The sequence below is a fragment of the Scyliorhinus canicula genome, chromosome 25 (genome assembly GCF_902713615.1).
Source record: "Scyliorhinus canicula chromosome 25, sScyCan1.1, whole genome shotgun sequence".
NCBI lineage: Eukaryota > Metazoa > Chordata > Chondrichthyes > Carcharhiniformes > Scyliorhinidae > Scyliorhinus > Scyliorhinus canicula.
In genome coordinates this window covers 1,247,333-1,261,639 of record NC_052170.1, presented here as the reverse complement: position 1 = coordinate 1,261,639, position 14,307 = coordinate 1,247,333, and the positions used below count along the sequence as shown (strand labels likewise).

The window sequence follows — 14,307 nt, the reverse complement described above, 5'->3', positions numbered from 1 at the left end:
CCAGTCCCTCCTGTCGGGGAGTGTGTGTGACTCCCAGTCCCTCCTGTCGGGGAGTGTGTGTGACTCCCAGTCCCTCCTGTCGGGGAGTGTGTGTGACTCAGTCCCTGTCGGGGGGGATGTGTCACTGCCAGTCCCTCCTATCAGGGGGGGGTGTGCGCGCGCTGAAGTGTTCCCCGACTGGAAGTGCGTGTGTTCCTGCCTGGCGATTGTACCACCATTACACGTGAAAACACCTCCACCATGTACGTGGTACATACTCTTGCGACTCGGCCAATGTTGTCTACCTCATACGCTGCAGGAAAGGATGTCCCGAGGCGTGGTACATTGGCGAGACTATGCAGCCGCTGCGACAACAGATGAACGGACATCGCGTATCAATCGCCAGGAGGAAATGTTCCCTTCCACTCGGGAAACCCTTCAGCAGTCAAGGGCATTCAGCCCCTGATCTCCGGGTAAGTGTTCTCCAGGGCGGCCTTCAGGACGCACGACAACGCAGAATCGCCGAGCTGAAACTTATAGCCAAGTTCTGCACACACGAGTACGGCCTCAACCAGGACCTTGGATTCATGTTGCATTGCATTCACACACACCCCCCCCCCCGTCCCCGTCCCCCCCCCCGTCCCCGTCCCCGTCCCGCCTCACCATCTGGCCTGGGCTTGCGAAATCCTACCAACTGTCCTGGCTTGAGACAATTCACACCTCTTTAACCTGGAATTATCCCTCCCTCCAGTCACTCCATCTGGACCTGTAAAGTCTTAATTACCTGTAAAAACTCACAACTAAAGTATCATCTTGCATCATTGACTTTGTCTATATATGTGGTTGTGGAACCCACCTCTTCATTCACCTGAGGAAGGAGCAGTACTCTGAATGCTAGCGATTCAAAACAAACCTGTTGGGCTGTAACCTGGTGTTGTAAGACTTCTTACTGTGCTCACCCCAGTCCAACCCGGCATCTCCACATCAAAGTCACACAAGGTAATGAAACAAACCATCAGGCAGGGGACAGAGAGACAGATTTGTGCATGTAACCCTTACCAAGTCTGGAAGCTGGAGTGCTGCCTGAACTCACGGATACTCTTATTCAGAAGCAGCTTCCGGAAGAGCTGTGGGGAAAACCGTTGAGAACTTCGTGGAGACTGAGGCCCGGATCCATACAGCCGCGAACGGAATTGATCCCAGCCGGTTGTGTCCAAAGAATTTGGGAAAAACGTGTCGTCCTCGACCTCTCCTCGGAATGACATAACCCCCAAACGATTGCTCAGCCGGATTGGGGAGGGTAGGAGTTCCCGCGGAGAGAAACGAGAAGGGAAGTTTCCCTCCATTCTGCAGCGAGGGTAAAGGCTGAGAACACAGATGTGAGTTGATGCGTTTGGGTGAATATCACAAATACTGGAGTTCTGATTGCAGCACAGCAGGTTCAGACATTATTGAATCCTGTTGCTGTGTGTGGCCCTTTCAAGGTCAAGACTTTTAAAAATGAAAAGCAGAAGTTTTTGTCTGCAATTCTTGAGCTTTTTCAAACATCTGTTGGTTTTTCCTCACTGTATTCTGGATATCAGCCGTAAAAAGGAGGTTTTTCGATTAATTTCAGGCAAATTGGAATTGGAATCGATATTTTTAGTGAAATGGCAGAATCATCAGCTGGCTTGGCACCAAAGGCACAAAATTCTATATTTACACCCAGTTAGAAAATGGAGATTGCTTTGAATGATATGTAGTTCCTTTCACCCGGGGATTCTGCACAAAGTTTCCAAATCCACTGAAGCATTACTTGCCTGCGCTCAGACTCACGATATTACTGGATCCATTGAAGAGTCAAGGGATTGAAATGTCTTCTTCGCTGTTCCCTGAATTGCTGCCAGTGCGAATGGTGTACGTTGAGCCTCAGGTCCCGTCAACTCTCAGTTCTTGGGAGGTGTCCTTGCCGATCAGAACATATTGCTGTCCACCTCCCCTTTCGAAAATGTTTGCCACAAAGCTCTCAAACACGAGGATAAGACACCCTTTAAATGCCTCGCTAACTGTCGAGGGGTGACAGGTAGGCACACTCCCTCACAAGATGCCCTGTAAGGAGCATTAACCTCCCCTTATCTACTGAGCACCAACCGCATTCTCCAAGTCCCATCAGGAAGTGTCACTTCCCCTTGATGCCTGTTGTATTTCAAGTTGAAGAGCCACTGAAATCGACCCAAAGCCTACGTCTGACCGTGCAGACGGTACCTCCTGTCTGCCTTCCTCACAGCTAACGTGAAATAATTACTTTGCTCAAACCATTTCAAGAATAACATTGAAGTTTTTTGATGAACAAGCAAGAATTGGAAGAAAACATTAGCTGGCTGAGTTACTGTGTAATCTGATCAAACCAACTGCAATTTAACCCTTCATGACCCAGCTTCCCTTAACATTTTGAATGGGTTTCTTTAGCAATTGCAAACCTGTCTCACGGACACTGAATTTTCCGATTCAAGTCAGCCTGATTTGGGATCTCTGGAGGCAATTAGAGCCCACTATATTTTCTTTTTGATTATGCTAAGGATTAAATATCTTTGTGAAAGAGTCAATGTGGTTTTTGAAGCAGGAGTTCCTGTTAATCTATGGCAGGGTAACTCAAGCAGAAAGACTGCGGGTTAAGGGCACTGTTTCTGGCAGTTGTTTACAGCGCAGTCCGATAGGACATGGTTTAACACTGGAAGGGATCCAGCATCCATATCCTCAACTCACGCCTCCCTCCCGGTGACTTGGCCAGCACTGAATTCTCACAGGCCCCTCCACCTTCTGCCTAGTCCAGAAGCTGGCAGGGCTGCTCACTCTGAACGAGGCTGGGTTCGTAGATCTTCGCCTGCCGCACAGATGCCATTTGAGGTGACAACATTTTGGGGGATGGATGCCATGTGAGAGTACTTTTACGAAATGGATGTTTATAAATGGGTTTGCATATAAATGTCTGTAGTGAGAGTACCTTTAAGAAATGGGTGTTTACGACTGCAGTGATGTCAAAGATTGGGTGGAGCTGGGCTGTCTGTCAGCTTTTTACTTTCATTTTAGGCTGTTTGCTGCAGGGTGTGTTTTAGTTTCATTTTCAGTGTTGGAGCTGAAGCCAGACAGAGCAGATGTACTATTGATCTCTCTGCCATCAAAAGACTATCTCTTCATCATTTGGTGAATTCAGAATTATAAATGTTTTCAGTAGTGACTTTAACCTGATGTGCTTCTGTTAAAGGTTTTGTTTTTTAGTCGTATGGATGTTAAAAGGAAAGCTTAAAGGATTACTTGGTGTTGTAGTCTTTGGGGGTTGTATTTTAATTAATCGTTGCTAATATGTTCACTGTATGTTTTAAAAAGGTTAACTTGAGTTCATGTGCTCCCGTGTGCTCCCCATACCACAATCTATTAAAAGTTGTGGGTCAGGTGAACTCCATGATACACTGTGGGGTTCTCTAAACCTTGGCCCAAAACATGGAATTAAGACAACGACATGAGAAAAACCTTGGCTGAACAAAGAACAGTACAGAACAGGAACAGGCTCTTCGGCCCTCCAAGCCTGTGTCGTCCATGCTGCCCAACTAAACTACAATCTTCTACACTTCCTAGGTCCATATCCCTCTATTCCCATCCTATTCATGTATTTGTCAAGATGCCCCTTAAACGTCACTATCGTCCCTGCTTCCACCACCTCCTCCGGCAGCGAGTTCCAGGCACCCACTACCCTCTGTGTAAAAAACTTGCCTCGTGCATCTACTCTAATCCTTGCCCCTCGCACCTTAAACCTATGCCCCCTAATAATTGACCCCTTTACCCTGTGAAAAAGTCTCTGATTATCCACTCTATCTATGCCCCTCATAATTTTGTAGACCTCTATCAGGTCGCCCCTCAACCTCCGTCGTTCCAATGAGAACAAACCGAGTTTATTCAACTGCTCCTCATAGCTAATGCCCTCCATACCAGACAACATCCTGGTAAATCTCTTCTGCACCCTCTCTAAAGCCTCCACATCCTTCTGGTAGTGTGGCAACCAGAATTGAACTCTATACTCCAAGTGTGGCCTAACTAAGGTTCTATACAGCTGCAAATCTGGGGTGAAACTGGTGGGGGCGGGAATCGCGCCGGGCCGATCAGCGGGCCCCCCGCACCGATCAGCGTGCCCCCCCCCGGCGATTCTCCAGCCCGCGAAGGGCCAAAGTCCCGCCGCTGAGAGGCCAATCCCGCCGACGTGGTTTCAACCACCTCTGGTGGCGACGGGATTGGCGGGTGGGCCAGTGCCGTGGGAGACCCCGGGGGGTGCCCTCACGGTGGCCTGGTCCGCGATCAGGACCCACCGATTGGCGGGTGGGCCAGTGCCGTGGGGGCACTCTTTTTCTTCCGCCGCCACCACGGCGGAGGCAGAAGAAAAACCCCCTACCAGGCATGCGCCGGTGGTGATGTCAGCGGCCGCTGACGCACCGGCGCATGCCCGAACCGGCAAAGGCCTTTCGGCCAGCCCCGACGCTGGGCAGCGGGCGTCAAAGGCCGTTGGCGCCGGTTTTGCCGCCAGTCGGCGTGGCGCCAACCACTCCGGCGCGGGCCTAGCCCCTAAAGGTGCGGAGAATTCCACACCTTTGTGGAGGCCCGACGCCGGAGTGGTTGGTGCCACTCCGCTATGCCTGGACCCCCCGTCCCGCCGGGTAGGGGAGAATCCCGGCCCTGAAGTGAGATGTTGGAATCATTTACTGAACGCACTTAACGATAACATAACTACTTCTCAGCAGCTCCTTGCATCAGTGATTGGGAAGATTTGAAAAGTCTGAGACATTATTCTCCAGCACTGTTATTTCCAGGCAAAGTCATTCATTCAATAATTGGCTGTTGTTCCCGTCTAACACACCAGTGGGCAATTTAAAAAAACTGTCCACACGGAAGGCTGCAGAGGTCAGTGAGCAGTTCCTGGGACACAACATCTGAGAATATTAATGGGCTCATAATTCAACAGTAATTGGACAGAAACACTGAAAGCACGGAAGGGTTTCTCATAAGAGCGACCTGGTGTTCCTCTGAAGCCATGGGGCACTTTTAACGGATTTCGATCACAGTTGGAGCAGAGAATGTCTAATACTAACAGGACGTCATGATGTGGAGATGCCGGCGTTGGACTGGAGTGAGCACAGTAAGAAGTCTTACAACACCTGGCTAAAGTCCAACATGTAGCAGCACGGTAGCATGGTGGTTAGCATAAATGCTTCACAGCTCCAGGGTCCCAGGTTCGGTTCCTGGCTGAGTCACTGTCTGTGCGGAGTCTGCACGTCCTCCCCGTGTGTGCGTGGGTTTCCTCCGGGTGCTCCGGTTTCCTCCCACAGTCCAAAGATGTGCGAGTTAGGTGGATTGGCCATGCTAAATTGCCCGTAGTGTCCTAAAAAGTAAGGGTAAGGGGGGGGCGGTTGTCGGGTTACGGGTATCGGGTGGATACGTGGGTTTGAGTAGGGTGATCATGGCTCGGCACAACATCGAGGGCCGAAGGGCCTGTTCTGTGCTGTACTGATCCATGTTCTATGTTCTATGTTTGTTTCAAACACTAGCTTTCGGAGCACTGCTCTTTCCTCAGGTGAATCAGGCGGTGCAAAGGGAGAAAGGATCCATCCCTGGTCTTACTCGGCTTAATGAGGAGCCAGCGCAGGAATAATGTTGAATAAAGTACAGATACAGAGCAGCTCTCCCCTTGGCCTACATAACCTTAAAGTGCCTTTTCCAGTTCAGATTATGACACAATTGTGCGTTTCCCAGTTTTATTCCCTTTTTCGGTTGGAATAAAATTGAATTTGCAGACATGTGTGGCATTATTAAAGTCAATAAGCAGCTTGATTTACTGTGGTTTGTTGGACTCTAGTTACCCAGTTCCTGGGCCTCCTGCCAGGAGCAAGTCCTGTTACACAGCGCCACACAAGGAAATATTCCTTTTAACAATTCAACTCACCGGCTGGCATTTCACATCGGGCAGCTCCTAAATTAGGCAAATTCACAACAGCAAGTTGCATTGATGTTCGTTATTATTAAATACCCCAATGTGCTTCAAAGGAGCGTTATCAGACAACATTTGACACTTTGCCATGTAAGGCGATAATTAGGACAGGTGACCAAGATAATAAGGGTCAAAGCAAATTACTACGGATGTTGGAATCTAAAACAAAAACAGAATTTATAGAAAGTCTCAGCAGGTCTGACAGCGTCTGTGGAGAAAGAACGTCGCTTTGTCCCAAACCCGAAACGTTAACTCTGTTCCCTCTCCACGGGTGACCAAAGGTTTGGCCAAAGGGGCCGATTTTAAGGAGCTCCTTAAATAGGAAAATGAAACATAGAATCCCAACAGTGCAGAAGGAGGCCATTCTGCCCATCGAGTCTGCACCCACCCTCCAAAAGAACATCCCACCTAGGCCCACTCTATCTCCTTAACCCTACCTGATCTTTGGACACTAAGGGCCAACTTAGCATGGCCAATACAAGAAAGCTGCACAGCTTTGGACTGAGAGAGGAAACCGGAGCAGCAGCAGGAAAGCCACGCAGACACGGGGTCTGAAAGGTGGAGAAGTGGAAAGGTTCAGGCAGGGAATACAAGGCTGGTGATTAATGATGGAGTGAAGAAAATTATGGCCTAAATTTTACATACAAGGTTTGAGCATGTGCCCGACCCGTAACTGGGGAAAATAACATGAGAGGAGCTGCAGGAGCCCCGATGTAATCACGCACACGCAAGATATTTCAGTCAGCGGGTGGATGTAAGAGTTGGAAGCCCACTCACCAACAATCAAGACGCCAATTTAAATGGGCTGGTTTAGCTCAGTGGGCTAAACAACTGGCTTGCAATGCAGAACAATGCCAGCAGCGCGGGTTCAATTCCCGTACCGGCCTCCCCGAACAGGCGGCAGAATGTGGCGACTAGGGGCTTTTCACAGTAACTTCATACTTGTGACAATAAAATATTATCATTAAATGAATGAAACACAGAATGACTGGGACTTCATGCTGCCCGTCTGCCTCTAGATCAAATGGCAAGGCGGCCTTTAAGCTAAAGCTGCAAGCTCAATCTAGGGTGGGATAAACTGTCAGGAATGTTACCTGTGGCATAGCTTTTCTCTTCATTTTCACCAGTTCCCTGAGGAGTCAGTCTCGCCCCCACCCCCTGAGGAGCAGATTGGAGGGACCAGCCCACACCCGCCTTTCCTTGGCAGCCGCTCTCTTCCTACCTCCCCTGGCAGTGCTCAGCCTTTCAGAGTGGCTGTTCCATGCTGGCGGCCCACTGATTGGCCAGCCAGTGTGAAACTGCTCCAGGGACAACAGCGGTCACGAATGTGTTTCCCACCCACTGCCAAGCCTGTCATATCTGACAAGTGTACACACCCACTGAGTGTGCACATCTGACAAGTGCTCACACCCACCGAGTGTGCACACCCAAGTGTACACACCCACCGAGTGTGCACATCTGACAAGTGCTCACACCCACCGAGTGTGCACATCTGACAAGTGTACACACCCACCGAGTGTGCACATCTGACAAGTGCTCACACCCACCGAGTGTGCATATCTGACAAGTGTACACACCCACCGAGTGTGCACATCTGACAAGTGCTCACACCCACCAAGTGTGCACATCTGACAAGTGCTCACACCCACCAAGTGTGCACATCTGACAAGTGCTCACACCCACCAAGTGTGCACATCTGACAAGTGCTCACATCCACCGAGTGTGCACATCTGACAAGTGCTCACACCCACCAAGTGTGCACATCTGACAAGTGCTCACACCCACCAAGTGTGCACATCTGACAAGTGCTCACACCCACCGAGTGTGCACACCCAAGTGTACACACCCACCGAGTGTGCACATCTGACAAGTGCTCACACCCAAGTGCTCACACCCACCGAGTGTGCACACCCACCGAGTGTGCACATCTGACAAGTGCTCACACCCACCGAGTGTGCACATCTGACAAGTGCACACACCCACTGAGTGTGCACACCTGACAAGTGCTCACACCCACCGAGTGTGCACATCTGACAAGTGCACACACCCACTGAGTGTGCACACCTGACAAGTGCACACAACAACCGCGTGTGCACATCCAACAAGTGTACACACCCACCGAGTGTGCACGCCGACAAGTGTACACACCCACCGAGTGTGCACACCCAAGTGTGCATACCCAATGGGCAAAAAATGTAGGTCCATGAGTTGAAGGAGTGCAGAGTGCCCAGGAGTTACAAAGCTCAAGGAGATGATTGAGAGGACGGTGAAGCAACAGAAGGATTTGAAAACAAAACATTAGAATTTTCAAATTGATCTATCATTGGATGGGATGACCAATGTTGGTCTTCTAGCAAAGCGCTGTGGGGGTCTGCGGGAGGAGGGGGTAAGGAGTGAGGTGATGGACCCTGCACCTGGGGACACAGCAAGGTGCCAGACTTCAACCCAGCAGAATGGTGCCAAGACCAGGAGCTGAGAAATGGGACAATTCCTTAATACTGGATGATAAACACCAAAATACAACTTGAATGTGTTCATGTTACTGAATATGCGTAAGTGCACAATAATGAATATAGAAACAGGGTCATACAACCCCTTGACAATGTTCCATTATTCAATTAGATTAAGCTTGTCTATATCTGCCTTTCCTACGTAACCCTCAATACTTTTACTGAACAAAAATCTATCCACTTCAGTCTCTAGAAATTCAATAGGCTCCACCATCTTTCCGGGGAGATAGATGAAGATTTTCACTACCATGTGAGTGAAAAGGTGCTTCCTTATTTCATACAGGTTGGGTTATAATAATAATCTTTATTGCCACACGTAGGCTTACATTAACACTGCAATGAAGTTACTGTGAAAAGCCCCTAGTCGCCACATTCCAGCGCCTATTTGGGTACACAGAGGGAGAATTCAGAATGTCCAATTCACCTCATCTATCTAGACTGTCGCTTGACCATAAATTGTAGGAGCAGGATTAGGCCATTCGGCCCATCGAGCCTGCTCCACCATTCAATCAGTTCATGACTGATGCTCTTCAGCCAACAATACCAGCCATGCACCTCACTACCGGGCAGCACGGTAGCACAGTGGTTAGCACAATCGCTTCACAGCTCCAGAACCCCAGGTTCGATTCCCGGCTTGGGTCACTGTCTGTGTGGAGTCTGCACGCCCTCCCCGTGTCTGCGTGGGTTTCCTCCGGGTGCTGTGGTTTCCTCCCACAGTCCAAAGACGTGCAGGTTAGGTGGATTGGCCATGATAAATTGCCCTTAGTGTCCAAAAAGGTTAGGAGGGGTTATTGGGTTATGGGGATAGGGTGGAAGTGAGGGCTTAAGTGGGTTGGTGCAGACTCGATGGGCCGAATGGCCTCCTTCTGCACTATATGTTCCTCAATCCCTGCCCTCAGTGTATTGGCCTCTGCTATCTGTTCTATCTCCAAGAGCAGAGCCTCTACCTGTCTGGCCTCCTTACTGAACACTCCCTGAACTATCGCTCTGTGATTTATCTTATTTATGCAGCATCTGAAGCTAATAGCTGGCACCTTTTCCCCATCGTACAGCCTGTCCTCCGACAGATCACTGCTGCCTATCTCTTCCACAATTTTTGCCAGTCATTTTCACCTCTAAAAAGTTCTACATTATCTAAAATGCATGATGTATGGATTTGAGTCGAGAGATTGAAAGACAGCCACATTTATATCGCACCTTACACAACCTGAGCATGTCCCAAAATGTTTTAACAGCTAATGAACGAAGCAGATATTAGGACTGAAACCCAGTTAGGGAGCTGACAGAATTGTCTGAACCGGCTGTTCTTCACTGTGGATGGAAAGACACAGGTCTAATGAATAACAACAGATGTAAATATTTAGCAAGTGAAGCAGACTGATGAGGGAGCTGGTGTTAAGGTGTTAGACTATTAGTGACAGCTGGTGTCTTATCGCATTGGCACCAAGTGAGAGGCACCACTCAAACTTTGTACCATCAGGTTGTTGACAGTCTTGTAAAGTTGATAAAGACATTGCGAATAACCTGTTAACTACAGGTGAGACGGGAATTTCCATTCTCCTCAGACACCCTGTTCCACCTCACAGGGACCACCAAAAGGTACATTGCCCAGGAACAACTGACCTTCCAGCTGTAAGGGAGCGATGCACCAGAAACGCACAGGGTAAATTGCACCGATTCTGAGGAGACATCATTTCTGCTTGTGGCCTTCATTATAGTAACAGAGAGAGCCAAGAAAAATATATCAACAGCGGGAAATATAACCCCCCCTGCAGAATATTCACCCTCCCCCTGCAGAATATTCACCCTCCCCCTGCAGAATATTCAGCCCCCTACAGAATATTCACCCTCCCCCTGCAGAATATTCACCCTCCCCGTACAGAATATTCATCCTCCCCCCTACAGAATATTCACCCTCCCCTGCAGAATATTCACCCTCCCCCCTGCAGAATATTCACCCTCCCCTGCAGAATATTCACCCTCCCCTGCAGAATATTCACCCTCCCCTGCAGAATATTCACCCTCCCCTGCAGAATATTCACCCTCCCCTGCAGAATATTCACCCTCCCCTGCAGAATATTACCCCCCCTACAGAATATTCACCCTCCCCTACAGAATACTCCCCCTCCCCCTACAGAATATTCACCCCCCCGTACAGAATATTCACCCTCCCCCTACAGAATATTCACCCCCCCGTACAGAATACTCCCCCTCCCCCTACAGAATACTCCCCCTCCCCCTACAGAATACTCCCCCTCCCCCTGCAGAATATTCACCCCCCCAACAGAATATTCACCCCAACAGAATATTCACCCCCCTGCAGAATATTCACACCCCCTACAGAATATTCACCCTCCCCTGCAGAATATTCACCCCCCCTACAGAATATTCACCCCCCCTACAGAATATTCACCCCCCTGCAGAATATTCACCCTCCCCCTACAGAATATTCACCCCCCCTACAGAATATTCATCCTCCCCCCTAAAGGATATTCACCCTCCCCCTACAGAATACTCCCCCTCCCCTGCAGAATATCCCCCCCCTACAGAATATTCACCCTCCCCCTACAGAATACTCCCCCTCCCCTGCAGAATATCCCCCCCCTACAGAATATTCACCCTCCCCCTACAGAATACTCCCCCTCCCCCTACAGAATATTCAACCCCCCTACAGAATATTCATCCTCCCCCTGCAGATTATTCACCCCCAACAGAATATTCACCCTCCCCCTGCAGAATATTCATCCTCCCCCTGCAGAATATTCACCCCCCAACAGAATATTCACCCTCCCCCTACAGAATATTCACCCTCCCCCTACTGTATGTGAGTGAGTGTCAGAGTGTGACTGTATGTGAGGGAGTGTCAGAGTGTGACTGTATGTGAGTGAGTGTCAGAGTGTGACTGTATGTGAGTGAGTGTTAGAGTGTGACTGTATGTGAGTGAGTGTTAGAGTGTGACTGTATGTGAGTGAGTGTTAGAGTGTGACTGTATGTGAGTGAGTGTTAGAGTGTGACTGTATGCGAGTGAGTGTCAGAGTGTGACTGTATGTGAGTGAATGTCAGAGTGTGACTGTATGTGAGTGAGTGTCAGAGTGTGACTGTATGTGAGTGAGTGTGAGAGTGTGACTGTATGTGAGTGAGTGTGAGAGTGTGACTGTATGTGAGTGAGTGTCAGAGTGTGACTATGTGAGTGAGTGTCAGAGTGTGACTGTATGTGAGTGAGTGTTAGAGTGTGACTGTATGTGAGTATCAGAGTGTGACTGTATGTGAGTGAGTGTTAGAGTGTGACTGTATGTGAGTGTCAGAGTGTGACTGTATGTGAGTGTCAGAGTGTGACTGTATGTGAGTGAGTGTTAGAGTGTGACTGTATGTGAGTGTCAGAGTGTGACTGTATGTGCGTGAGTGTCAGAGTGTGACTGTATGTGAGTGTCAGAGTGTGACTGTATGCGAGTGAGTGTCAGAGTGTGACTGTATGTGAGTGAGTGTTAGAGTGTGACTGTATGTGAGTGAGTGTCAGAGTGTGACTGTATGTGAGTGAGTGTGAGAGTGTGACTGTATGTGAGTGAGTGTTAGAGTGTGACTGTATGTGAGTGAGTGTCAGAGTGTGACTGTATGTGAGTGAGTGTTAGAGTGTGACTGTATGTGAGTGAGTGTGAGATGGTGACTGTATGTGAGTGAGTGTTAGAGTGTGACTGTATGTGAGTGAGTGTCAGAATGTGACTGTATGTGAGTGAGTGTGAGATGGTGACTGTATGTGAGTGAGTGTTAGAGTGTGACTGTATGTGAGGGAGTGTCAGAGTGTGACTGTATGCGAGTGAGTGTCAGAGTGTGACTGTATGTGAGGGAGTGTTAGAATGTGACTGTATGTGAGTGTCAGAGTGTGACTGTATGTGAGTGAGTGTTAGTGTGACTGTATGTGAGTGAGTGTGAGATGGTGACACTCTGACACTCACTCGCGTGTTAGAGTGTGACTGTATGTGAGTGTTAGAGTGTGACTGTATGCGAGTGAGTGTTAGAATGTGACTGTATGTGAGTGAGTGTTAGAATGTGACTGTATGTGAGTGTTAGAATGTGACTGTATGTGAGTGAGTGTTAGAATGTGACTGTATGTGAGTGTCAGAGTGTGACTGTATGTGAGTGAGTGTTAGAGTGTGACTGTATGTGAGTGAGTGTTAGAGTGTGACTGTATGTGAGTGTCAGAGTGTGACTGTATGTGAGTGAGTGTTAGAGTGTGACTGTATGTGAGTGTCAGAGTGTGACTGTATGTGAGTGTTAGAGTGTGACTGTATGCGAGTGAGTGTTAGAATGTGACTGTATGTGAGTGTCAGAGTGTGACTGTATGTGAGTGAGTGTCAGAGTGTGACTGTATGTGAGTGTCAGAGTGTGACTGTATGTGAGTGTCAGAGTGTGACTGTATGTGAGTGAGTGTTAGAGTGTGACTGTATGCGAGTGAGTGTCACAGTGTGACTGTATGCGAGTGAGTGTCACAATGTGACTGTATGCGAGTGAGTGTTAGAGTGTGACTATGTGAGTGAGTGTCAGAGTGTGACTGTATGTGAGTGAGTGTCAGAGTGTGACTGTATGCGAGTGAGTGTCACAGTGTGACTGTATGTGAGTGAGTGTTAGAATGTGACTGTATGTGAGTGTCAGAGTGTGACTGTATGTGCATGAGTGTCAGAGTGTGACTGTATGTGAGTGTCAGAGTGTGACTGTATGTGAGTGTCAGAGTGTGACTGTATGTGCATGAGTGTCAGAGTGTGACTGTATGTGAGTGTCAGAGTGTGACTGTATGTGAGTGTCAGAGTGTGACTGTATGTGAGTGTCAGAGTGTGACTGTATGTGAGTGAGTGTCAGAGTGTGACTGTATGTGAGTGTTAGAGTGTGACTGTATGTGAGTGAGTGTCAGAGTGTGACTGTATGCGAGTGAGTGTCAGAGTGTGACTGTATGTGAGTGAGTGTTAGAGTGTGACTGTATGTGAGTGTTAGAGTGTGACTGTATGTGAGTGAGTGTCAGAGTGTGACTGTATGCGAGTGAGTGTCAGAGTGTGACTGTATGTGAGTGAGTGTTAGAATGTGACTGTATGTGAGTGTCAGAGTGTGACTGTATGTGAGTATCAGAGTGTGACTGTATGTGAGTGAGTGTGAGATGGTGACTGTATGCGAGTGAGTGTCAGAGTGTGACTGTATGTGAGTGAGTGTTAGAATGTGACTGTATGTGAGTGTTAGACTGTGACTGTATGTGAGTGAGTGTGAGATGGTGACTGTATGTGAGTGAGTGTGAGATGGTGACTGTATGTGAGTGAGTGTTAGAATGTGACTGTATGTGAGTGTCAGAGTGTGACTGTATGTGAGTATCAGAGTGTGACTGTATGTGAGTGAGTGTCAGAGTGTGATTGTATGTGAGTGAGTGTGAGAGTGTGACTATGTGAGTGAGTGTCAGAGTGTGACTGTATGTGAGTGAGTGTCAGAGTGTGACTGTATGTGAGTGAGTGTGAGAGTGTGACTATGTGAGTGAGTGTCAGAGTGTGACTGTATGTGAGTGAGTGTCAGAGTGTGACTGTATGTGAGTGTCAGAGTGTGACTGTATGTGAGTGAGTGTCAGAGTGTGACTGTATGTGAGTGAGGGTTAGAGTGTGACTGTATGTGAGTGTCAGAGTGTGACTATGTGAGTGAGTGTCAGAGTGTGACTGTATGTGAGGGAGTGTCAGAGTGTGACTGTATGTGAGTGAGTGTTAGAGTGTGACTGTATGTGAGTGAGGGGAGCTCGGGGTATACTGAGTGACTGCCAGAGGGGAGCTCGGGGTA

General features: G+C 48.6%; 1 protein-coding gene across 2 annotated transcripts in view; it reads right to left on the bottom strand.

Moving 5' to 3' along the window:
• The window catches only part of LOC119957195 (cAMP-specific 3',5'-cyclic phosphodiesterase 4B-like), a 597,446-nt gene that overhangs the window by 172,441 nt on the left and 410,698 nt on the right, over positions 1 to 14,307 (bottom strand). The window contains exon 1 of one of the 2 annotated variants that reach the window (XM_038785007.1): positions 1,039 to 2,667. The exons of the other annotated variant lie outside the window; for it this stretch is intronic. Coding sequence (XP_038640935.1) covers positions 1,039 to 1,325 — 287 coding nt within the window. The 5' untranslated portion in view covers positions 1,326 to 2,667. Of the gene's footprint in view, positions 1 to 1,038; positions 2,668 to 14,307 lie in introns of those variants that run through there. 2 annotated transcript variants of the gene reach the window in all.